The sequence below is a fragment of the Pipra filicauda genome, unplaced genomic scaffold (assembly GCF_003945595.2).
Source record: "Pipra filicauda isolate LSUMZ 115617 unplaced genomic scaffold, ASM394559v2 scaffold222_size1277272_pilon, whole genome shotgun sequence".
Taxonomy (NCBI): Eukaryota; Metazoa; Chordata; class Aves; order Passeriformes; family Pipridae; genus Pipra; species Pipra filicauda.
The window spans coordinates 510-26,495 of NW_024104335.1; the positions used below are offsets into that span (position 1 = coordinate 510).

The window sequence follows — 25,986 nt, forward strand, 5'->3', positions numbered from 1 at the left end:
GGCTGTTTGTCTCATACTCTCCCTTCAACCTCCTGTCATGCTTTCCTAAGCTGCATTCTCCTCTTGCTTTGCTTTCAGGAAAAAGCCCTGTCTCACTTAGAAAAAATTATCTCATATAGAGCCAAACTCACATCTTCCTGGTTTCTCAGACGTGGAACTGTTGTTCGATAGCACCCGGGCTCTGATTCCTTGCTGTCTGTGGCAGTCATCTACTTTGTATCTCTGAGATTTTGTTGTTTATCTGTTCCTCTTTTTTTTTTTTCCTCCGATTCTCATTATTCTCAAAGTGGAATGTAATAAGAGCGGGACAGCTCTCTCCATTCTTCCTGACCATTTTAATGGGTCTGTGATTTCATCTGATAGCTGTTAGCACTTGAGTTTCTCTCCTGCCTTTCACCTGCATGTTGCACAAATGCAAACCTGTGTGCAGTGAATGTGCATATTGTTCTGCGCATACAAAGGTGCTTCATAGTGATGAATATGAAAAATATTGTCCACATAAATAGTCCCTGGACATCTATGAAAAGTTCTTTTCTGCTGTGATTATGATTAAAACACAACATATTAGGAATGTTCTACTGTAAGTATGTCGTATGAACCTCCCGTTCTCTCTACTGTTAAGGGTTTCTCTTGGAAAAAGCATGTTGCTTTCTTTTCCCCACACTCGTGGGAAAACATCGTCATTGTGTAACGTTTGCTGGGATCTGCCTTCCATAGGTGGACAAGGCCACCGTTCAGCTTTGATCAGTCCTTCATTGCATGGTAAAATACTCATATGCGAAAGAGGAAAGTAAAATAAATTTGCAGACTGGTTTTTAGGTATGGGATCAGTAAATGACACGGAGACTTAGTCTGCTTGGTCGTAAGGTTTTAATGATAAATGCAAAGCCAATCAGGAGTGGGTCCTGGCAAAAGTTCTCCTCACACGTGCACAAATTATTTTGTTTATTTACATTATCTGTTTGAACCTATTTTCTTCTTTCTATCTCTCTTTTTCTCCAAAACGAAACTAGAAATGAACTTTAAATATAAAAAATTAGCTCTTATGCACATTCAGAATGGAGCAGTTTGTTAGCTTTGGTTAAGTAATAGAGGGAAGGGAAAAACTTAAATTGCCAAAACACTTGCCTGTGAAGCCTCATAATTAGCATTTTCCTGGGATTTGCTCCTGACTGACCCATTATGTTTGGAATTCTAGTCTCATTTTCAGTGGGATGGGTGAGGATGAGCAGCTCTGGTATGCACAGATTCATCTCTGAAATGTTGAACTTACTTGAATAAGGATGTCTTGTGGAGTTACCTTTTCTGTTTTACAGCACTAATTCCTTGTTTTCTTTTCCTTTACAGTTAGAACATATTCAGAAACACATATGGTATATGTAAGTAACATTTTTTCAATTCATTTTTGTATGCATTCATTATTGGTTCTGATATTCAAATAATTTCTGAAGAGTGAGACTGGAGTCTGGAAGCAGGTTTCGCCTGGGTGGGAAAAGGGGCAGAGGATAGAAAGACTTTTAATTTTTTTTTACCCTTTGCTACTCATATAATTTCTTCTATATATACCAACCCAGGAACTTTTTTTGTACAGTGGCTAACAACTGTTTGAAATAGCACAGCAACTTGCTGTGTTAAAGAGATACCTGCAGGTGATCAGCAAAAAAACCCCCACAACTAGCAGCCATATTTAGTTTGCTATCCAAGTGCTGCAGACAATCCCTTGTAATACCTTCTTGACAAGAAAGCTTTCATTTGTTCTTTCTTGGCATCTTGGCTTTTCTCTGAAGTAGAAACAAAAATGATGATATTGATAAGTAAGCACCTGTGAGCAAGAGCTTTTCTGTCTCATAATCCCTGCTCCTTCTTCATAGCAAGCTAAGAGGCTGCTTCTGACCTTGTAACCTGTTGATGCGAGAATAGTTCTGTGACTTGATTAAAAGCAGCAGTCCTGACAGTGAAACAGGAGGTCTGGGAGAAAAGTACATGCCTGTCTAGTGGTTTGTGTATAAGGAAGATTGATGGCTTTTAAAAGTGACCTTGCACTCTGTGTAGCTTTAATAGTATTTCAAGAAACCTAAGTAAATAACTTTTTTATACTGATGATAACCTAATCAAAGAGAGACTACTTCACATATTAAACAAGGAAATGATGCTTTGATACATGTTTCTCAGGGTCAGCATTTCCCAAGTGGGTGGTAAGGGAAGTCCTACCTTCATAATCCTATCATTGCTCTTGAGAAGTACTCAAGGATTATATGAACTGATACATAAGCCTGTCACTAGTAAGAAAAAAAAAAAAACAACCACTTTTTTTTGTATTTGTTTTCTCTAATTCTATCTTATGGAAAATGTTCACCTCTGGATTTATTTTTAATAGAACCTGAGGGCCTTCAGTGGTTTGTTGAATAGCTAAGAAAACATTTGAACTAAGAAAAAACTTAGTTTGCCTGTAATGGTGGCAGCACTCTGCCCATGGCTTTTTCGTGCTCTCTCCAATAACCAGACATGGCACCTTTTTAAACCAAAGAAGGGCACAACTGTTGTCTGCAGCAGGTACTTTTTTTTTTAAACTCTCATGGATAAACGTAGAAGAAATGGAGGGGGAAAATCTCTGATTGTAATCTGTGAAATCTCTCCTATAATGTTTTACTAGCAATTCCAGAAGTAAATGCTGTTTACATCAGATTGGACAACTGATCCCCTCTGTTTCTTCCTGGAGTGAAATCAACTGGCTCTCTCTGTGCTTTAATCAGAACTGGAATAGGAAATAAAATGAAAAGTTATTGATCGCTTATATTATTATTCTAACCCTCCTCAAGATTTTTGCCTGGAAATTTTCACCTATTGAAAGACTGTTGTCCCAGGCTCTCTCATGCACAATTACACCAGTATTATTTCATGACTTTATTCTGTATTTAGAATTTGAAGATTTTTTTTTTCTTTGCAGACATAAGCATTTGAAATTTTTCATGTACTTCTCAATGAAGGTCAGACTCTTTGATGATTGACACAGTAAACTGTGTCAAGAGAAATATCATCTGAGGCTGTTTTCAGAAGTAGAAACTGAGTTTTGCAAAAGCAAGTCTCCCCTAGACTCCCAGTGTAGTCAGTGGAGAAAAGCTCTTCCACATGTCTCTTCAGAAGTTTCTGCTCAAAATAGCTTTTTTAATAAGTCTCTTTCTCATTTTCTCTATACTGGCCATGGATTGACCTCAGGAGTTTAACCTCCTGTGACTAATTTTAGTCAGTGAATAACCCTGCCACCTCCAAAACTCAGCTACTATCATCTGGTAATGTTTCACAGCCTCTTTGCATTCATTTTTCCTGGAAATACTGATGCTGACAGAGAAGGGGGGGTTATAAGTGCTTTATTCTATGACTGTTTTGCTCATCTCTTAAATTTTTTCCTTTATTTCATCTGCTATTCTATGTAAAATCTTCATCCTTTGTCATATATAGGTTACTGACCTGAAAGTTGTACTCAGAATATATAAGCGATTTCACTTAATTCTTCAAATAAATATTAAGGCTACTGTAAAACTGAGGAAAAGATTTAATTGCAGACTAAGAGAGACAGAGAAAGAGGTCTTGAAAGTTGAAATCATGATTCACAAGCCTAAAAAAGGAAAAAGAAATCAAAGTGAAACCTTTCATCAGCAACCTCCAGTTCTTCTTACTCTCCCACCCAAATTAATTCAGTGAGGTTTTTCAAGCCTTTATAATTGAAATAATTTATTTTTACCTCAAACGTAGGTTATCATAAGCCAGAAAATAAACAGCAGTTATTCTCACATTTTTTTAATAAAGAAAGAGGGCAAATAAAATTAGCTGTTGTGGCAAATGCATACTCCTGTAACACTGAGTTATTGCCCTAATTGTGAAGGTACCACATTTACTAAAACAAAATAAAGAATAAGTGTACTGGTTCTGCTTTGCTTTTGCACTGACGCAAATGGGCATCTCAGTGAGATTCATGAGAGAATTTCATGGAGAGATTGAAAAAGTCCACCCTCCTCAGGAATCACAGCCGTTGTATGCACCGATCCTCACAAAAAAGGGTGGGTTTTAAAGCAGCAATCGCACTCATGTGGGCCTTTAAAAAAATATATGTGATTTGCTGTATTCATCGTGTGACATTGTTTGATGTCTGTGTGGGCTGAAATGCAACAAATTTGTCACTCTCTGCTAGACTGAGAATGGAACAGGCATTACAGTCATGCCAATCACAGCCCAGACCCAGTGATTTTTGTTTCCTGAAGCACTGAATTGCGTTGTCAAATGACGAGACGCCTCTTTGCAGATTTTACTTGTACCTGATGAGGAGATGTGAAAATTCCTGCCTATGTCTGAGGCTGACCAGGTGCAGAGCATAAGGACATGCCACTTTCCAGTGCACAGAAGATGGCAAGCTGTGTTGTCGTCTAGAAATGGCTCCCATGCCAATTGATGCAAAAGAAGCTTGCAAATTCTATTTTGCTGTGGACTAGGGTGACTAGTAGGAAACCCAGATTTTCTGGAAATTTTCAGAGACAACAATTATTTTTAATCTCTTTAAATTACCTTAAGGACATCTGCTTGTAACATAATGATTGATTAATTAAGTCAATACTTTTCAGAAGTGAATTGCAGATCACTGAAAACCAAAAACACTGGGCTGCTTTCAAAGGTCCATCCTTCAAGAATTTATCTTAATGACAAGGTCATTGCTGTCTTTAATAGTGCAAAGATATGATCTAATCATTGCTTATTACCTACTGAGAGCTAGATCCTGATTCTAAGCGGTAAGAGTAGTGATCTCTTACAAGGAATAAGATGTTTCTTTAGTTGAACAAAGATTTCTGAATCTAGCTCTTAGATTCAAGACACAGACACTTCTGTGAGTCTCAAAGGGGGCATCAGAAGCTGTGTTTTAGTGGTTTGGTACACAAGAACGAATCCCAGGAAGCAGATTCTTTCTGTGTCCTGTATATTCTGCTTCCAGTCCCCAAAACTGAATAAAACTGAGAATGATGTGTCTGAGTGCCCACTGTAAGAGAAGTGGGATCTGACCCATGTCGTCATGGCCCATGTAATGTACACCACAGTCTGACTCCATGACATATATCCAGGAAGGGCTAAGCACATTTTCACTGCTTCAAGAGAAGATAAAACAAAAATTTCCAAGCAATCTTTCTGCAAGTGATGTCCCACAAACAGTTAACAGAGCAGATACCTCACAACTGCATTTCAACTTGCTTAAAAACAAAATGCAAATAGCATCCAGCAATCTCCTGTAATTGCCCCAGCATGTAACTGTCCTATCTTGGCTGCTATGACTTAGTATTGCCTTCTTAACTTGGAGGAAATAATCTACATTGGCTCTCTTTTTGGCTGAAACCTCAAGCTCATATGTATGATCCTACCAGAGTTGCTTTCTAACTTACACAAGAAAAAAATAAGGACATTTAAATTGGAACTTCTTTTTCTGTGTAGATATTTGGACAGCTCAAGATGTTAAGCTGTGCGAGTAACTTCACAAGTCGTGTCCACCTTATTTCTTCCAGCATCAGAAAGAATCTCCTGTCCAAACACGGACATTTGCTCCATAAATGGCAAATGCAGTTTAAATCTTCCTGATTCTTGTCTCCCACGTGGGAACCTGGACCCAGCGTGTGCCTGGACTCACACATTTGAATCACATAAAGGAAAGGGAGGACCCACAGAGCAGGGAAACTTTGACATTGCACAAGGCATCCATTGAGAAATAGCAAAGATTCAGGGTGGACTGTTTCTCCAATGAAAACACCACCACCACCACCAAACCCACCTCTTGAGGTGGATAGAGTTTACACAAATTGCTTGCTGCCTTTCAAAATAAAATCAAAGGATATTCAGAATGTCTGCAATATATGTCGTTAGGCAGTTATAATACCCTGACACCCTGACCTGTTTCTTACAGTCAGGGCCTCTAATTGCAATGAATAATCAATATTTCCTGAGCCTAGTGAATGGGATGAGATAATTGTGCAGAAAGCCTGCATTAAGTACATTTGAAAGAGTAAAATGTTCTGCTGCTAGTGTTGTGTTCTGAGGTCTGCCACTGACCACGGGCACCACACTTGAGCCAGAATTTTCAAATCTGCATATCTGAAGAGAAGCAGAGATTGTCATATTTGGGCATGTAATTAAGCAGCCTAGTTTCCCCAAAAACCTTTAAAGCGTGTCAAGTGGGAACCTGAACACTGAGATCTCTTAATCACATTAGAAGCATTAACTGCTGCAATGCCAGTTGGAATCAGAATTGGTGAAAAATAGTGACGGTTTGTTCAGAGCTCCTTCTTTGAAAGAGAATCACTCAGCTTGCATTATTCAACCTGATAGTCTGAGGTCTGGCCTGCTGATGAGAGAGCATCTCTAAAACCACGTAGGGTTTTGTAAATGTTCAGCATTAGGATGCTGAACAGCTGCTTCTTTTATAAGGGCACTGGTAAGTGAAGTTTCTTCTGCCTCCCTGACTGAATGCAGACATTTCTCGTTAGAGACCCAAATCCATAAGCTGCTGGTCAATCTTAGCCTTCACGACAGTTTCTTCTGAAAAAAGTATCTGTCTGGGTGGGAGCTCTGGTCTCTCAGTGGGAATTTAGCAGGCTATTTCCATCTGTTGCTGCAGGCTGTGTTTCAGAGTATGGGTTCATTTGTGACTCATGTTTCTTTTCTCTCCTTCTTTCCCTCCCCCTTTCTCCCTCTCATCTTCTTTCCTCTGCAGAGGGGGTAAGAATGAGCCAGAACCAGAGCAACCAATCCCTCGAAAGGTGCAGATTCGTTCTCTCCCTTCCTTGGAGGATATTGATCCAGACGTGTTAGATAGCATGCACTCGTTAGGCTGCTTCCGCGACCGAAATAAACTCTTACAGGACTTGTTGTCGGAAGAGTAAGCACTTGCTCAGTCTTCATATCAGTTGGGTGTCCAGGGACTGGGATGCTAATAAAGTGGGGGAGAGGTAGAGAGCACTGTAACTGGTGTCTCTCTCTGTGAGTGACTGGTAGCAACTTCTCACCCTCTGGCTGCTTATTTGCTAGTGAGGTGTTGGGAGCAAGCACTGAGCCTTTCTTGCTCCATGGGTCAGAAGCTCACAGCCTGACCAGCAATGAAGGCATGGTGCTGTCTTTTCCCTTGCTGCCAGGCCAGGTCAATTCATTAAAAGATGGGCTGTACAGTCCAGACGGGGAGGTATCGTTGCTGTTATGTGTGTTGGATATGCCTTTGTTGGCAGATTTTTATTTATTTGAAGCCTATGCCTAAGAGCTGGTGTATTTCCTGAGGTGTTAAGAGGGACACATAGTAGAAAGAGCATTTAGAGGCTCAGACCTGTCTTGCTGCCACTATTGGTTTGGACTTCCCGTGGACACATTACCTTGTCTGTCCTGTGCCTCTGTTCTGTGTGCATAACATAGGAATCGTATTTCCCTTCCTCACTAGCTGCTTGTTGGAGACAGCAAGGGTCTCAAAAGCTCTGTGGGTTGTGTATCTTGCTGGCAGGTACATGACTATTTCCAACTTATTTAGAATAACTGTAACTATTCATTTGATGAAAAGGGTTTATCTATGTGTTGGTGTTTTTTTCTTTCCAAATGTAAAGATTCGTTTTCTTTTTTTTTTCAGGGAAAACCAAGAAAAAATGATTTATTTTCTTCTGCTTGACCGGAAGGAGAGGTATCCTAGTCATGAAGATGAGGATCTTCCCCCTAGAAATGAAATAGGTACTACAGATATGACCTCAGTCACCAAGAACCCATATCAACTAGTTCCTCTTCACCTTTTTTTTTTTTTAATTTTATTTTAATATAAACCCAAAGTCTAGCATCACTGTTACATCTCCACTGAAATGGTGTGAGAATCCTCAACCTAGGGAAGGCATGTCTGTTTCATGGTTGAAATCAAGGGCTTTTTTTCTCAGGACATGTCTGTCTCACAGTGCAGAAACATCCAAGTAAGTCTTGAATGAGACCCTAAAAAGTGTGCTGTGGACCCACCAGCTGTCTATATGCAAACAGATTCGGTTTAGGAGCAGTATAATCTAGTGGCAGAATTTTCTAGTTACTAATCTACGTGCAGTATTGCAGAAATGCTGCTCATGGACTTCAACCAATGAGACTGTGTAGCAGTGCATCTCTATGCAGTTACACATGTATACATGCTCTCTTCTGTAAATGAATACATACGCTGTTGAAAATATGAATAATATCACTTAGCTATTTATAGTACAGAAATCAAACTCCCATGTTTTTAGACTTAGATTTTAAAAGCTTAACGTGCAGTAAGATTATACATCTCGTAAAGCCCTTGTGATACCACTTTATTTCTATTTATTCATTGATATCTTAGGGTGCTGCTGATCACCAAGGGCTTCACTAATCAACAGGAAAAATACTTCCCAAGGAGCTAACTATATAAGTGACTCTTGCTGTGCAGAGTGACAGAAGTTTAATAAAGGATTAGTCACTTCTAGCAATGATCTGAAATAGCATTTTTACGTAGCAGTGTTGTGATTTTCAGGCATTGTATTTCAGCACTTTAAGACTAGAAGTAAAGTGCTGGTTTTTTTCCCTGGAAAGCCTGGAATCTTACAGGCCTACAGGGCAATGCTATATTGCACTGTAAATTTGTTAATGCTCCATTGAATTATTACCTTATCCGAGTTCCAGGCTCCAGGCCCTATAATTTTGCAGGAGAATCTCTTCTGTAGGAGAAGAGATAAAAGTTCTTAGTTAACACAGCAATTTTTAAACTCCTACCTCGATGGAGCTACAGAGAACATGTTAGTGGGGATCCTGATGAAGATGAGTAGATGTGCCGGCTGCAGGTCCTGTGGTCAAAAGCCCCTTGCTCAGTGCAGTTTGTCATCTACCACTTTACTAATCAGCTTTTGACTCAAACAGATTATCCTGCCATGTAAGGACAGCATCATCTTGTTTTAGAAATGCTTTTGTCCTAAAAAAGAAGCAAGGTGACTCTAGAATCTTCATATCCAGCATGTAAGGGAATACGTAGCTATGCCCTAAATACATCATATATCTCTCTTCCACATGCCAAAGCATTTCCATGATTTGAACTACTATGCTCCACTCTTATGGTATTTTTGTAAAAGGAGTGAAAATGTTTCCTAAGAGGGAAACACTGCTCTGTATATATCACTGTGCTTCACCAGCACCTTTGAGCTTTATTCTTTGAGTGTTTGTAGGTTGTACTTCTTCTTCCACAGGGGATTTCCACATCCTCTGTTCCCAGCAGTATCTCTGAGAACATGGGGCAAGGTTTAATTAGGAACAGTCATGTGTCTGATTAATATCTCATCATTAGCCATTAGCAATGGCCTTGCACAAACAAAGAAAAGCAGAGAAAAAGTAACGGATTTAATAATAGCAGCTTGAAGAAATGTTCGTGAGAGTTGTGCATTGTCTGAGGTCTTGCCAAAAAACAACAAAGCATTTGAGAGTATTTTGCTTTTTTCCTATTTCTTGGCATATTAGGTCTCAGAAAGGACAGATCCAGGTGAAAATATGGCCAGCTCAGGCTTGCCCTCTCTTCTGGTGTCCCTTTTGTCTGTTCCAGCTGTATAAAGTTTTTTCAAAGAGCCAGGGAAGGGTCACTTCCAGTGTTTTTCAAGTGCAGCTCCATTTTCTTTACTTGAAAACATAGGAATGAGAAAGTTCTCAGTAAAACGAATGAATGTCAACTAATGTCTCATTGAGGAAAAGGCTTTTGTGGGGTGAAGTTTCTTAATAAACCAGAGAACAAGAGATTGGGCCAGAACAGATATATAGGATATAGGTGCCTTGTCCAAACTTAGAAGTTGAACCTTTATTTCCCACCTTCCATGAGATGGTGGATTTATAATTGGATCATTACCTATATGATTCTGTATTCTTCTGTAAAAATCCTTAGGAATGGCTTCACTTTTTTGATGTGAAATAAAAGGAAACTATATCCTCAGTACTATCACAGATCTTGACTATGGCGTGATGTTTTTTTGCCACATGGAATATTTCCAGAGAGTCAAGAAGGGAAGAGCAAATAATGGAGGTTTTCCTATTTTTAGTTCCTGTGCTTCTGAAAAATCTACTGCTTTTGTATGGCACCACTTTAGTCATTATGGCAGGATGACTGTGTATTTAACTATTTCTTTAGTATCTTTAGACTTGACAGTGATGATGCCCTGTCATTTCTTAATCAGACCCTTCTAAAAAGTATATACAATACTTGCTACTCTCAGCTATGTATAATGTAGGATTGTAGTCAATTTTAAAGAGGCATCAAATACCTTTATTAGAAGCTCAATTCATGCAAGTTTCTGGATATATTTTTCATCCAACTTTTGTGAATTGCTGTTCCTGAATTTATAGATGCATTTCACCATCTGGTCTTTTTGCTTACTCTCTCTCTTTGATAGTTCAAAGTATAGATTGGAAATCAATATCTTCCAGCATCTTAAGCAGCAATGACTGATATAAAAGAAACGTTTAGCTTGTTAGTGATATCCTTCTCCTCCTTAATTGTTCTGTTGATTCCCTCATGATCCCTCTGGCTAATGTCCTTCTCTTGAGCTTTCTCTCTCTGATGGCTATACAAAACACCACCATTAAAGTCTTTAGCTAATTCCTCTTCAAATTTCTTCTTCACTGTCTTTTAAAGTCCACCTTCTGTTTGGCCTGTCACTTTTGTAAGTGTCATTTGACTGAATTTCTGTTTGCTAAAGTCTTCTGTTTTGAACATGCTTGGATCAAATTGCCTTTTAAAATACATGTTCATAATATGTTTTTCATGCTTTTTTCCATCTTTCTTGTTTAGCCTCTATTGTTAGCTAACATCGATGCAGTTTGAACTTATCCATCTCCATTCTTTCAACACTAGATGCTTTTTTCATCTTGCTTCTTCCTCCTTTCTTATAAACTGCACTCTTTTACCTTCCTTTCTACTATCTGATATCCCGCTGCAAAACTTATATCAATTTTGTGTTATATATACTCTCCACATGTGTGTTACTCAGCTCTAATCACACTTACGATACCAGCAGTGTTCTGTGGCATGAATTCTTTCTTATACTTTCTTATGCTTTCAACTTACTTGAAGAAGGAAGAGTTTGAAAGATGAACCTTGCCCCAGCTTTCTTTTGACCACTTACACATATGCAGCTGAAGTCACACATGCTTTATTTGATTTATTTCTCTTTGCTTTTCTGTCAACTTTATGCCTTCTTTATTTTTCCTATCTAGAGTTCATTGCCCCTACCGTTTTCTACTATCTCTTTATTACTGGGCCTAGTTTGAAATTGAGTGATATACAACTGTACTTTTTTCCTTATTATTTTTTAACAGGAACATTATTACTGCTAATACAAAGAATACTTGGTTTATACAGTTGTTATCACTAACTAATGGGGTCAGTTGTTATCACTGACCCATTTGCATTTGAGCCATCTTTGCTTATGCTCATTGTTTCAAGAAAAAGCTCTACCTTAAAGAGATCTTGTTCTAAAAAACATGACATGAGAAAAAGAAAGAAGAAACAAGCAGATGGGGGAGGTGTGAGGAGGGCAGGATAATAAGGACTAGGCAGTAGAGGTAGAAGTGTCAAATATGATGTTTCTGGTTTTGCAAAGGAATCTTGACAGAAGAAACAGCCTTAAGGGCTGGGCACTGTGAGCTTCTTTCTAACGGCAGGAGTGAAGGATGCCTTCTTTTACAAGTGGTCACTCTCCACTAAAATTAAAAATGTGTCTATAAGCAGAGGCAGGGAATTGAAATAGCCCAACCAAAAGAAAGAAAATCCTTCTGTATTTTTTTCTGCCTTGCTCCTTTTTACTCTTTTGATACCATGAGAGGTGTTAGTAATAAAACATCTCAGCAGGTCTGCATTTAGTTCCCTGCTTCACCATGGAGGTGTGTATTGTTTGGCAAGTCACCTTCTGCAATGCATTTTGATATCTAAAGGCTCTTTTCAGAACAATTTAAGTGCTCCTCAGAACCTCAGTAAATGTTTGTCAAAATCTTTAGGAATGAATCTTTCATTCTTATACTTCAGTTTTCACTGCACAAAGCTAAACTAGCACTTTGATATCTCATAGAATTGTTACACAATAAAAGGTGCAAAGCATTTTGGTTACCTATATAGTAGTAAAAGCTGTATGATGAGCTCTGAGAGAAATTTTAGTGGTTCTCATTGAAGATTCATCTCAGGTAGACAAGCATGTTTAATTTGCAATGCTGAAGAAGGAAAAATATAAATCACTGGGAAAAACCTGAAATCTAATCTTAAAGATGCAAAAAAAGGATATGTTTCCAGAGCAGAATGCAATTCTGAGTTCAGAATGTACCCATGTCCTTGTGTCACATTTAATCTAGCTAGCAGGAGCATTGAAGGCAAGGTCTAGCAACCTGAGTGCATACACAAGATCCCTAGATGGCTTATGCTGTGGCTAACAGCCTGTGCTGTAGTCCATGCTGTTGTATCATCTTGTCATTACTGTTAGCAGCTTTGTAAGCTAATTTCTGCAAGCTACAGTATAGTTGTACCTTTATGTTACAGTGCTCATAGGTTCAGGGCAGGGGCAGTGCTCCTTCTCTGTGTAGATAGAGTGCAACTTATGCCTTAATGCTTGCAAGTTTGGAAGAAGGGAGAGACTGCAAATGTTCATCTCCCTCATAAAGATATCTGTCACTGTAGAGGAGGTGCAAGAGTGAAATTGTTGAGAGAAGATTTAACCAACCTGTGTGAGGTAAATCACAGCTAAATTCAGCTGACAGCGTTTTCTTTTCGTAAAGATCCCCCCAGGAAGCGTGTGGACTCCCCAATGCTGAACAGGCATGGGAAGCGGCGGCCGGAAAGGAAGTCGATGGAGGTTCTCAGCGTGACAGATGGCGGCTCCCCAGTCCCTGCTCGCAGAGCTATTGAAATGGCACAACATGGACAGAGGTGGGTCTCTGCTTTACCCAGGAGTCCTGCCTGTCTGGGTTTGCTACCCCCCTTTATGTTATACATACAAAGAAGCTGTGGAGCTTTCCTGTTCGCACCAGCACTCGTTACAACTTCCAAGCACATTTGCAACATGGTCTGGCAGCCAGCTGCGCTTGTGCACACAGGGCCAGGAGTCCTGCCAGGGGCCCGAGGGTTCTGTTTGCTTGCCGCTCTTCCTCAGGAAACCATGTCCTCTGGGCGGGATTCATCTCACCTCTTTTTGGTTGTGGAGAACATAGGCATTCAGTCCAAGCTTGCGATACAGGCTGACTAGGCAGTGGGGGCAGATGAGGGCTTTGGAAGGTCTCAGATACATATGTCCTGTCAAACAGGATAAATTATTCTCTGCTTGTTCTTCTCTGTCTCCATAGCCTACAACAGGAATCTAGGTAACTATCTTGGATTAGGTTCCTAGCTTTTGGACACCTGAAGTTAAATGAGATGAACCCCACCCTCCATGTCATCAGAACAGCTTGAATCTAAAAAACCTTGTCCAGACATCTGCAAATGCCTTTGAAATGTGCTGTCAGAGCCAGTGTGCATCTGACCCACATAAATTACCACTGCCTGTAAAGTGATGGAATATATATAATTTTACCTCTTTTCTATCAAAGAAAGTGTCAGTCTTACGGGGAAACAGCAGATGGAAATGGTGTCTCCTTAAAGCAAGTTCTGAGAGAGTAAGTGAACTGTAGAAATTCACTTACGTGAACCATGGACCTTGCTTCCCCAGTCCCTATGACTAGCCTAAGGGAAGTACATGCATTTGTTTTCACACTTGCATGAATCAATCAATATAAAAGAACACTTTACATATATGTATGATGATGCTGATGCTGTAACTTCTGTTTCAGCTTTGATATGCCTTTTTTTTTCATTCATCTCTTAAGATCTGCTCAAAAAGAGCTGTTGTGCCCAGAAGCTCCTTTTGCTGACTGAGAACTGGGTGAAGAACATGAAGTAATTTCATAGATACTGCAGAGGCCCCTAGAATCGCTGAAAAGTTTTGCTGGCAAATGTTACGGTTCTATCTACAGTGACAAAAAAGTGGTGATTTCCGGAATCTGCTAGGACTTATTTCAGACTGAATATGTGGCCTTGAGATACACTGCCCTAAAGATTTTTTGTTGTAGTGTAGGTTGGAAAGCTGTCTTGAATATGTGATTTTCTTTGGAATGAGGTCTGAGGTAAGGAAGTGTTCAGGACAGGGTGTGCTCTGTGTTCCTCATAGGCCTCAAAGTAGTAAGCATGAACACAACACTGACTCCTTATTCAGCCTGCCGTGTTTAATCTGGTACCTGGTAGATGCATGGGTCGGGAAGCTCCCAGAGCCAGACAGAGGCAAATTACTTTTCCCCACCCCAAGGCTGCCTGTGAGTTGCAGTATTCTGCATCTGTTTACAGGAGGTGTCCAACAGGATGGAACAAACAGGAGGTGTTAGATTTATCACAAAGTTTTCTGAGAGCTGAAACCTTTTCTTTCAGCTCTCAGCTTTGACTTCGGATTCAAAAGCCTGAAGAGGCAAAGCTGTGTTTTGCTGTCCAAAGTATTTCTTTTGCTTTTATATGTCTCTCTCAATTCTTCACACGAGGAAACAATTGAAGTCAAAAGGTCTGGGTTGAGTTCAGAGCAGAGACATATCCAGGCTACATATCAATGAAAAAGGGCTGTGGCTTAAGGAGGAAGCAAAACCTGCCAGGCACAAAAGAGATACGGGACAATGCATGCCACAACTCAGGAATGGACATAAAGGTGTGATTAAGGGTGGAAAAAGGGATGTAATAACACCATGACGGATGATGATGGCCATGGTAGTGCTTGTTTTTGAAGGGGTTAAAGGGAAGATGTTATTTTACTCCACGTGTGAGCTTCCATAATTCATACCATCCACATGCGCAGATGACAACAGCACATTTTGTGTTGCTGGCAGCACAGTCTTTTATAACATGAACTGGCTTCATTAACGAACACCACTGCATGGGGATTGTCTCGGGACGATGCATTGCTGATGGGGCACCATCTGTCAGAACAGTCAGTAATAAAATGACAAGTGCCTTCCACCAAGAAAGGGGATTTTTAATGACTAGTCTCATATTATATTCCATGAAGTGACCCACTGACAGTGGATTTTACAGCAGTAGGGTTTAGATCCCAGAGGTGGATGCTTTTTTAAGATGATTTGGTCTCAAGAGATGACTATTCAGTGCTTTTATCCTACAGTACTAGGAAGGTGGACCATGGAAACAGGTTTCCTGTTAAGACACAGATGATTTGTGTAAACATCCAGAGACAAAGAACCATTACTTCTTTCTTGAGCTGGCAAAGATACACCTCTAACCAGGGGGCAAAACACACCCAAGTGTCTTGTGATTTATTCCTACTGTCCTCTTTCACAGTAGTAAACAGATGTTTGCTTGCATAGAGAGGATTTCTGTTATAACCTCTGGTTTACATGTCTGTGTCATGAACTGTGCTTTTGGTAACCATGTGGGGGCCCTACAAGGGTCTGGTCTTGGCTTGTTTAGGGCATATCTTTCCACTGAAATTTGAAACTTGGCAGCCTTCAACTCTACAGGCTGAGAAAGTATTAAGTGAAAAACATAGTCCTTCAGTGACTTAGTTTTGAATAACAGATGAGGGGAACTCAGCACAAAGGATACTTGTTGAGCTTATGGGCTCCCTGAAATGCTTGTGCTGACCTCTCCAAGTGTTTTCCATTGGATCTATCTATATGACAAAGTTAGTATGCACAAACTCTAGCCACCCTAAAACTGGTGACTAAGTTTTGTTAGTTCTTGGATTTCCCTGCTAGTTGTCAACTAAATGGCTTCGTAATTATATCTTAATTGCTTCTGCTGTTCTGGCGTCCCCACCTCTCAGACTATCTGGTATTTCATTGAAATGTCAAAAGAAAAGAGGTGGTTTCTGAGCTTAGTTTAGCACCAGCTACTTTGTCCCTTGTGCTAAAATCACACAGATTAAGAAGAATTCCACAGGAGCTAGAATCTGTTGGGGATATGCCAGAAATTTTCAGCAGCTTTGCTGTGAGAGTCCAAAAACCATTCTAAAATGGGCTTCGTTAACTATTCATTTTCTTCTAGTTATTTAAGTGGAGAGCTTGCATGAAAGATCAGCTAACATTAGGAAGCAGTGTCCTGTGAAACAGTGAAGCATATTACCAGTGAAACATATTACAGAGAGCTGCCCTTTTATTAAAGCATAGGGAATTTTGCTTCTAAACTGCAGGGATTCAGACCCAGTATGAAAAAGAAGGGCATTTCTCTATACACTGAGTATAGGGAAGAGAGTTGGGAGTTAAGTGGTAATGGACCCTACAAATTAGAATACAAAATGGATTACCATTCCTCTAAGAGGCTCTATGGCCTGATTTTAACCTTTTCCCAGATTGTGCTTAGTTTTGAGGTCTCCTAGAAAAGTTTTGAGTAATGAATGCTTTACAAGTTATGCCTTCAGGCATGTTCTGTTTTCCCTGGACAGTGTGACAAAGTAGATGGTACCTGGTTTTTAAATTGGATAAAGGAGAGCAAGGTTTACAAGTATGCATTGGGGAAGTCATCTCAGACCTCGGAAGTCAGGGGAAGATAATGAACTTCAGCACTGTGTAGGTGTGAGCCGTAGCTGTAAAGTAAAAGGAAAAATTTTTCAGAGCATTGCTTATAAGGGGGAGGATGGGTTGGGGGGCTGGGTGTCCAGCATTGCTTCAGGTGACTCTCTTTTATAAAAATGTCCACAGTAGTAACTCTGTTTTCTCGCTTTGTTCCTGCCATAGTAAAACAATGTTCAGTAAAAGCCTGGATATCTCTGAAGCCAATCCCAAATTCAACAAAGAAGAAAGGTATAAACACTGACAATATGTTCCTCTCCTCTACCTCACTGCTGAGACCTTAAAGATGCAGTACTTACCTTCTCCGTGTGGGGACAGAGCTGTTCTATTCTCTCTTTAGAGAGAAGCAAAAAGGGTGGTTTTTTACAGCCCCACACCACATATGTTTTTGTGTAGTACTATTCCTCCGAGGCTATCCCCAATGCAGCCTGGGACTGTATCAATGATTTCCCCACAAAAATTTCATCCTACTGCTATTTCTGGTTCAGTTCTGCTGTGAGTGAGGATAACCAGGGTAGAAGATGTATTTGCTAAGACGTCCTTGGGAAGGATTGGAATATAAAACACTAGGAAAGCCCAGAGTGCTCCACTCCCAGCATTAGAAACAGCAGCACAACTGAGTCAGTGACAGCAATGGTAGGAAACTGGAAATTCAGTCTGACAGAGCAAAATATAGAGTACCTATAGGTAGGAGACAAACTCCTTAAGACTACCCAGAGGACACAGGAGGAAAATATGACTGAAGAGAAGACTTTTTGGAGGATGATTCTAATCTAACAGTTCAAGTGACAGATGGTGAAGAATAAGAAAAAGGGTTGCTCCTGACTGTGAATAGAGGCACAAAGGAAGATGGACAGGCCCCCAGATTTAGGGAGTTTAAGTAGGCTTATGTGGGTCCATTAACACAAAAAAAAGCTTAGACTTTTGGGAAGGTTTTTAGTGGACATATTATTTCTAAAATTTTGGTCTCGGAGGAAGAGAATTTTTCTCTGTGTTGAAAGCTGGCATTCCAATGGATAACTCCACATCAAAATATAATCCTTATACATTTTGGACAAATACTTAGCTTACCCAAAGGTTAGGAGTGTGGCATATGATTAAAAAAGGGAGAAGCAATGGCTTCCTTAAAGGAACCTATGACCTTGGCAAACCATTCTTCTTTCTGTTTCCCTTTTTCATAAAAATCTTTCTATTTAAAGATAAGTGTGACCTTTAAGCCCCAGGAGACTTGCAGGATGTGTGAGGGACAGCCCCTGTTTTGGCCTTTTGCAGGCTGAGACAGTCTTTTGTAGGCAGTGTTTCAAGTCCTGAACCTGCCATAGTGTAGAACATCATGCATCTGCAGGAGAGACTGTGCCTCATGTAGTGTGTAAAGCACCCTCTTTAAGATGCCAAAATACTAACAAGCATTAGACCTGAACTATTAGCAACCTCTTAGTTCCACAGTCATGAGGAAGTAGTGGTTATACAGCCTTTAGTGCCTGGGCTTTCCTGGACTGTTAGCATAGACATGGAAATTCCTGTTCCTTTCTCTGATTCCCCCTATATGTAAGTTCTGTTCATGAACATGTGGAACTTCTTGCCTTAAAACTTAGTCCAAATAGGAGCCTTTTCACAGTAACTGGAAGTCAGGTCGAGTAAGAGAAATGCAGAAATTTTATCTGTTACAAGAGAGGGGTCTTTCAGCAGATGTTCCTACCACCATTCCTTGTCCCTCTGTCCATCTCTGGCAGCTGCTACAGCTGTGTTAGGAGCAGAGGAAATGACCCTTCAGTAATTTCAGAGGGAATTTGTTAAATCCACACAGGCATTTCATGCTCCCTCTCAAAGGTGGTATTTTTCAGACAACAGGAGGAGAAGGTTAGAGCACTGCACGAGGATCACCCAAGGTCCTGCTCATTCAAGGACCAGGCTGGTTTTTTGAGGATCATGTTCACTGTGATCTTGCCTCCCTCCCACTTCTAAGAGTTAGAATGAAGGACCTCAGCGGTGGGAAGAACCTGGATTCTAGATGTGCGCGTGAAAAGAAGGGCTAGGCAGCGAAGTGAACCCCAGCAAAATGGGGTCAGATAATCAGGGTGGCCATTAAATTTTTGTCCAGTGCTTAATTATCCAATTTTATGATATCTTTTTTAAAGGAATACTGCATCTTTAAGGGTCCCTTCCCTCTAGATGCACATGGTTGTCTTAGTAGCTGAGGCCACTGTCCCTTTCTTTTTCTTTTTCTTTCTGACTTTCTTTCACCCCCTCTTTCAGTGCTTCTCTTCTTCTGTATCTGGGTTGCTGCAGCTCCGTAGTTCACTTGCTTCAATATTATAGGGAATGCACATGTCTGCGCTTCTGGGTCTATTGTGTCCTGGGATTGTTCATTTCTTTTAAACCTCATTTCCCTTTTTCTTTACCCTATTGTCAATTTGCTTTTCATTCTCTTTGTTAACTTCTTCAGTGCTTTCCCAGTTGGGAAAATGACTTGAAAGAAACATTATTGAACCTTCCTGCACCCATTCTATTTACATTTTACTATTCTGCATGTATGAATATGGGTGTATTTTCTGTATAAATATACACACAGGTTTCAGTATACAATGGGTGTCAATTTGCTCTTCTCAGTTACATCACTGTAGATAGATTTGTACAGGTACAATTGAGGACAGCATTTGTCCCTAAATATGTGCATATTTGTATATATATGAATTGTATCTTACCCAAATTTGCACTCCAGACTGAAATATAAATGGAGTGTCACTCAGACACATGAAAAAGAACTTACTGTAATGCTTCTTTCCACTTCTCTATCAATGCATAGCACTACAGCTTTTTTGTCCTATTCTAACTACGTTTTCATTTTAACTGTTCTCAAAACTGCCTTGGTTGCCCAGCCAAGCACTTGCAATGTTGATGTAACTGGAGGCATGGCTAGTTGCACTGAGCAGTAAACTGTGAAATCTACTGGGCATATATTAAATTTGGCATTTCTGTTGGAGGCTGTCTTGTGGAGAATGGATTTTTCTCACCCAGCCAGAGGTAGCTCTGGCAGCTTGGGAGCCTGTTATTGAAAATGGAGAGAATGAGAGAGAGAAAATGACAGAGAGGAAAAAAAGCATTGCATCCAACTTGAAAATAATTTGGCTTAATAACACCAAACTGTTTTTTTATTTCTAATCTAATCTTTGTTAATGTGAAAAGGTGGTGACGCTTTCCTGAGACTGCTTATCTGCACCCCTGAAAACTTAATAACCTGACTATTCTTTTCCATTTTGAATGTGTTGGTTATTAGTTAAAAATTAAGAATACTGAAGTTTTCAATTGTCACTGGCCTTCTAAGTCAACATGCCAGAGATTCAGTCTGCTTTTAGAACTGCTTTTTCAGACTCTTTTCAGCACAGCATTGATTTATTCTCCATTCACATTTGAAAGATTTCCTTTGCAACCTATAAGACCCAGAGACTGAATTTATTTTAAATGAAAAATGAGATCCTGGAGCACAAGATGGCATCCACAGAGATAAGTGCTGGGTTGCTGAGCTGGTATGTTCTAGCTGATGTGAATTCCTGACTATAAGACCATCATGACTAATAAGGCAGTATCAAAGCAGATTCACAGCTTGAGCTACAATCTTGTACCCTGGGCTCCCAGGCTGGCTCAGAAATGCATGCTTTAATAACCAATACGTTTCACAGTTCATTCATGGCAAAAAAAGTACTTCTTACCAGGCCAGCTTGGGGGACAGAGGGACACTGCACTGAGCAAACTGGGGACAAAAAACCCCAATTTTCTTGATAACAGTGTGATGTAACTGTGCCTTTTGTAAGAGGCAGAAAAGAAATGCAGCATGAAGTATGAACCCCATTGCTCTGCTGACTACTTTAATTGGGATTTGGCTGGGAATTTTTTTTTACAGCCTTAGTATGTCCCTCTCCATATTCTCCAGTGCCAAAGGTCTGCAATATTGTGAGTGGGATAAAAGTTACTTTCTGGTAAATGAAACTGTCCCCCTAGTGTTCCTGGTCTCTGAAGACATAGGCACCGGTGGCAATAATTATGACCGTTCAGTTCTCCAAACAGTATTTCACTCTGCTTTTCCTACTCTTCTCTCCACCTGCCTCCACACCCTTCTCTCTTTCTTTCTCTCTCTCCCTCTCTCTTCATTTTTCCTTTCCGAGGATGGCGAGTGCTGATCCGTTGGGGTAAGCTCTAGTTTTGGATTATTCCTGTTGCGGGACCTGTTGTATCTTGTAGAGAAACTTTTCATTTGCAATTTACAAATACAATACAGGCTCATACTCTTCGGTGAATGAGGCTTTACAGCAGGGAGAGAGAGAGAGAGAGATGTGGGAAGAAGCATTTTTGGTGCTTTTGTGTGTGTTTGTGAGCTTTCATGTTGGACTCAGACTCCATATAATTTGCTTTTTAGGATTCTTTTTTGTTCTCTTATTTGTCCCTCTGTTTCAACATCTGTGGGCACAGAAAACTATCCTCAGACACTGTGCAGGTACCAGGACACCTTCTGAGAATGAACCCCCCTTCTCTGTTTAGCACTTTTGTATCTGTTTGGTATCCTCCAGTTAATTTTAATCCTAATTTATCCATTTTTCTTCTCCTTTTCTTTCCTTTTTTTTTTTTAAATGAAACTGAGTCCCATCCATGTTATTAAAAAAATGCTGGGTATGCCCTCTCTTTTTAGAATGTTTTCTTAAGAGGTGAACAGATGGCCATAGAGACAGCTATATCTTCAAAGCTCTTTATTTTCAATAAAGACAATATAGGTACAACTAAGAATGCAATCACACTTCAAATTAAAGTTCCATTTGTAAATACTTAGGAGAAGGAGAATATTATATTAATAAATGATTTAATAAAACCATTGTAATATCATTACAGACTATAGCGAAAGCTTCTTGAGAAAGCTAATTAGCACCAGAAACATTTACTTCTCATGTTTGTAGCGTGCTTTACTATTTATTAATTCTTTCTAAACCATTTATAAATGGAACTCTAGTATAACTGGCCAGTTAAGGAGGGTGGTGCTGTTCAGCATCACCCTCTGTATGCACTGAAAGGACAAAGCGTGTGTTACCAACACCTGCGCTCCTTTCTCTGTACTCTTTGTAAGGCTTCATCTTACAAGCAGTCATTACCATGAGCAGACCTTCTGACTTAAGCATAAGTATTCCAAGTAAGAGCTGTTACAGTATTATTTGCACATTTGAGATTGTAACACAGTGAAACAACAAAGGTATTCTATTCATATTCCCTAAATCAGGGAGTAAGGAAGCACAGTTTGTATGTTTTAGACTCCCAAGAGTAATAGTGGTGAAATTTAACACACTTATTGCATATTAATTCAGGTCAATTCCAGGGGTCTCATACCCTGAAATTCAGTTTAGTTTTTTGGGGGTTTGAGTAAACAAGGGAAGAGGAGTATCAAATTCCACCCAGTTTATGCTTGAAGCAAATAAGAGGATGGCTAGATATTTTTTGAAATGAGTTTCAAAACTACACATGGAAACTAATTCAAAATTTCTAAGGCATTTCACCCAGGGACACAATTCTGATGCATTACTGCATGCTGCATGCATGCCACTGGCTCCCCTTCTTGGAAGCATGGCTCCAGCTTGACCAGCTAAGAGGCTGTATTCAGCATCCTGGTAAAACTGTGTTATGAAAGCAAGTTCTGCTGGGACTGCAACAAGGCACCAAACTCCCCTTTGACTGCAAGAAAAAATTCTGTGAAATGGTTATCGAAGAAGAAACAAATGCCGAATCCGACCTAAATGTGGCTGCGAAGCCTTTATGCTCTGCTAGTGTGTACGAGCAGATGCACCGTTTAAAGCACTTGAAAACTAATCTGAGAGAAGGGCTATGTACAGATGCTCTGTGCATGTGCTATATGTGTAGTACGGTTACCAGGTCAGCTGCAATTATTCTGTCTTGTGTTTTTCTCCGTCTACACCTCAGCAGTGTCAGGCTTCAGCCCTCTTACTGCTCTCAAGAAATTCTGCAGTTCTCTGAAACCAGCTGGAAACTGGATTCCAGCCCCTCAGTTTCGCCAGTAAGAGAACACTGATCTGACATGAATTGGGCCTAGCACAGCTTCCTCTTTGACAGCAGCTGGCTAAAATGAGTAAAAAAATGCTTTAAAATGAAGGACCTTTTAACTTCGATGCTTTGAAGTATCAAATAGATTGAATAAGGTATAAAATCATCACAGCTACAAACTACAGCTCACGTATGCACATTTTGTTTCAGTCCTTTGCCTCTCTCTTTCATAGCTCAGACATCTCCAGACTATTGTCAGTCTGCGGAATGAGAGGAATAACCTGCAATGGTCTCAGTGTCCACCTTATGTTTATAGTGCCCTCTGCATCTTCCCCCTCCTAAACCTTGGGTCTAGCTCCCTTATGGTTATTCTTTAATTCCTCCCTCCAGGCTTGGAAAAACAACTGTGTCACTTGCTCCCAGGGAAGGGACCAAAGAGTCTCTCCTCGAGTCTCTAAATGTGGCAGTTGTGTTTGAAGGAATGCTCTTTGTCTGAGCAACTGCACTGATTCTTCTGCTTGTATTTTCAACAATGTTTTGATGACTTCCATTGAGTTAGTGTGCAGGCATACGGCAATGCAAAACACAGAGCAAAATGAGTCATACAAAATGTTCATAGTTTCCGAGATGGTTGCATTTAGTATTAAGTTATTGGAATAATTATAAATTTAATAATTCCAGTAACATTTAATGCCTCTAAAGACTCTTAGGAGGTTATTCACTAACAGATACTTCCCACTGAATGAATTTAGTTCATAGCCGTGGAGATAAGGTAATGTCATATTTTTTTCCTCTTTCTACACATAAGACATAAGAGTCTGCCATACTAATGTGCTGCTGGTAGGGCCTCAAACTTTCATTTTCTTGTGAGAGGGATAAAAATTTAAATTCTCTGTTCTTTCGCTACAGCATTTCAGCATAATGCAACGTTTTCATTACTTTCTTTTGGCCCTATCCCAGTTCTGTCCACCTGACTCTGAGACACAGGAGCAGTGCATGTGGTTGTTTTTTTTACAAACTGAATTATAGCATTACTCAGCCAAGGTGATCTTGATGAGGGGGACAAATCTGTTATTTTTTACCTGTTAGCATTTTTGTACTGGAGTATAGAACCACATAGTAGGCCAGGGTACTGAGTTCTTATAGTCAGCTTGGAAACTATGTCCCATTTATAAAGGTACATTATGTTAAATTGAAAACGATGCAAGGAAGATCTCCTCAGTCTGGGTGTCATATCCCATAGCAACACTTTCTGGTAAGAGAGGAAAAGTTTTGAAAATGTAGAGCTCTTTTCACCTCAACATTTAAAATTAACAGAGGTTTCTTTAAAATCTTTTGACTGCTCCTATACGCAATTTCCAGTGTGGACAAACTGAAACTTGCTATAGGGCCTACTTTACTTCTTACTTATTTTGCATGTAAATCAGCAGCAGAAATAAAGCAGTCGTATGGATACTGAGTGCATTTCCAAGAGGATTTCATACTAACTCTCTCTTATGTCCCCTGCCTCAGGCTCCTAGGCTGGATGAAAACACAGTATACAACAACAATTTTTCAAATATTGCTAAGAAACTGGGAATTGGGAGGTGGGGCCTGCCATATTTTGCCCTCCATGTGTGTGATCATTTTTGTAAAAAAAAAATAGGAGATAATAGGGTTGGGAAGGGAGAATTCAGGACTGTTGGAAACACCTGATTGCAAAAAGGAAATAGCAGATTGGAACTTTTAATCGAGTATCCCGGAATTCAGGTGAGTGTCAGAGTGGACTTTCCCACCATAATTAAGAGTTGGTGGGAACACCTCCTTTTACTCTAAGTTGGTGTTTAACTGCATTTCTGGGCACCTGAATGCCTTCCACATTTGTCCAAGATAATCTATAGGATCCTCTTGTAATTTATGGTTTGGAAGAAGCTTTTCCTGATGATTCATGCAAGGAAGATTTTTAACTAATTTACTCCCCATCTGCACAACACATCTGTGGTGCAGTCAGCTACTTCAGTTAGGGGAAAGGCACATAAAGTAACCTTTAAAAAGTGGAGCAGACGGTTCTTCCCCTAAAATTACTTTGCATAAACCTTTATGAGTGCCCCAGATCATGATGGTGAAAATTTAGGTTTAATCAAGTACAAGAGAATGCCAAGAGTGAGCTTCTAGTTTTTTACTGTTGCACTGTGATGGGCAGAGTGCAGCAGGGTACAAAGAGAAACTTAAGTGGGGAGTTTCTCCGTAGAATGAGTGCCTGAGATTTTCATGGTGCCAATGTAGATTTAATCTGGTCGAGACTGGGGTTCTGCATTTCACCTACTTACTGTGATGAACAAACTGCAATGAGATACAAAGAAAACCATCAGTGAGTAGTTTCTGCAGATGATACAAATAGAGAAAACAGAACATGCCATTGTGTTCAGTTGTAGCTTATTCTTTCCTTGGAAATACTTCCTCTTTTGCCGTTCACAGATTTTTTTAAGAATTCTGCTCAAATATTTTTAGCAATATATGTCGGGAGACCATTTGAGAAACCGATGTTTTTGTTTTTATTCTACAGCAGAAGAGAGTAAACTGACATAGTTTATGGTCTAAATTTCTTTTATGTATAAGCCAACATCAGCTATCTGACCTATGTAAATTTTTAATGTATACATGTGTACACACACAGACACATATACCCATGCACTCCATTTTCCAAGCATATACAGGAATTTCACCTTTTCGTGTTTGCTACCTGAAGGCAAGTAATTGCTTTCATGACTCTTACTATACGTGAAACATTGTTAGTTTTGCTGTATTGACATATTGTTGCATGGTGGTCGTTGAACAACTAGGTTCTTAGCCAAGTCCTTTCCTATAAGATGTTTCAGTCTTCAACTTTGTGTTTAAAAAGGATAGAAAGCAGCCGCCTCTGGGGCTCACTCATGTACAGTCGCACACAGGGTGTGGTTTTTTTTTGCTGGGCAGCCCTCCTCCTAGAAACTTCTGCTGAAATGTTTGTGCAATTTGGCCTGTCTGCTCTTTCACCATGTTTAGCATAGCACATTTGCACATTTTATTGTCAGTAGCTGACGTTTTTCATCGGTGGCCTTTGCTGGAGAGCATAAGAGCATTACAGTATAGGTGACCTTGTCAGCAAATAGGGCAGTTTACTGTTCCTTGACTGGCCTCTTTTTGAGGGCACTTGAGCTGTTATCTGGATATTAGTAAAGTCATCAACAAAAGCAGAACTGATTATCCATTGAGAAGGCCTGGCTTGTTTAATGCAGCAGCAAGAAATCTTGCTGGAGAGCAAAAATGTGAAAACCATCAGTGAGAAGCTGGAAAAGGTTAAGCCAA

General features: G+C 39.9%; 1 protein-coding gene across 1 annotated transcript in view; it reads left to right on the forward strand.

The window, feature by feature from the left end:
* Positions 1-1,347: 1,347 nt before the first annotated feature.
* BRSK2 (BR serine/threonine kinase 2) overlaps positions 1,348-25,986 on the forward strand; it is a gene marked incomplete at its 5' end in the record, with an annotated part of 61,611 nt that continues 36,972 nt past the window's right edge. Inside the window, 6 exons of the mRNA XM_039381422.1 lie at positions 1,348-1,379; positions 6,746-6,910; positions 7,643-7,740; positions 12,802-12,952; positions 16,786-16,851; positions 20,784-20,807. Coding sequence (XP_039237356.1) covers positions 1,348-1,379; positions 6,746-6,910; positions 7,643-7,740; positions 12,802-12,952; positions 16,786-16,851; positions 20,784-20,807 — 536 coding nt within the window. The remainder of the gene's footprint in view (positions 1,380-6,745; positions 6,911-7,642; positions 7,741-12,801; positions 12,953-16,785; positions 16,852-20,783; positions 20,808-25,986) is intronic.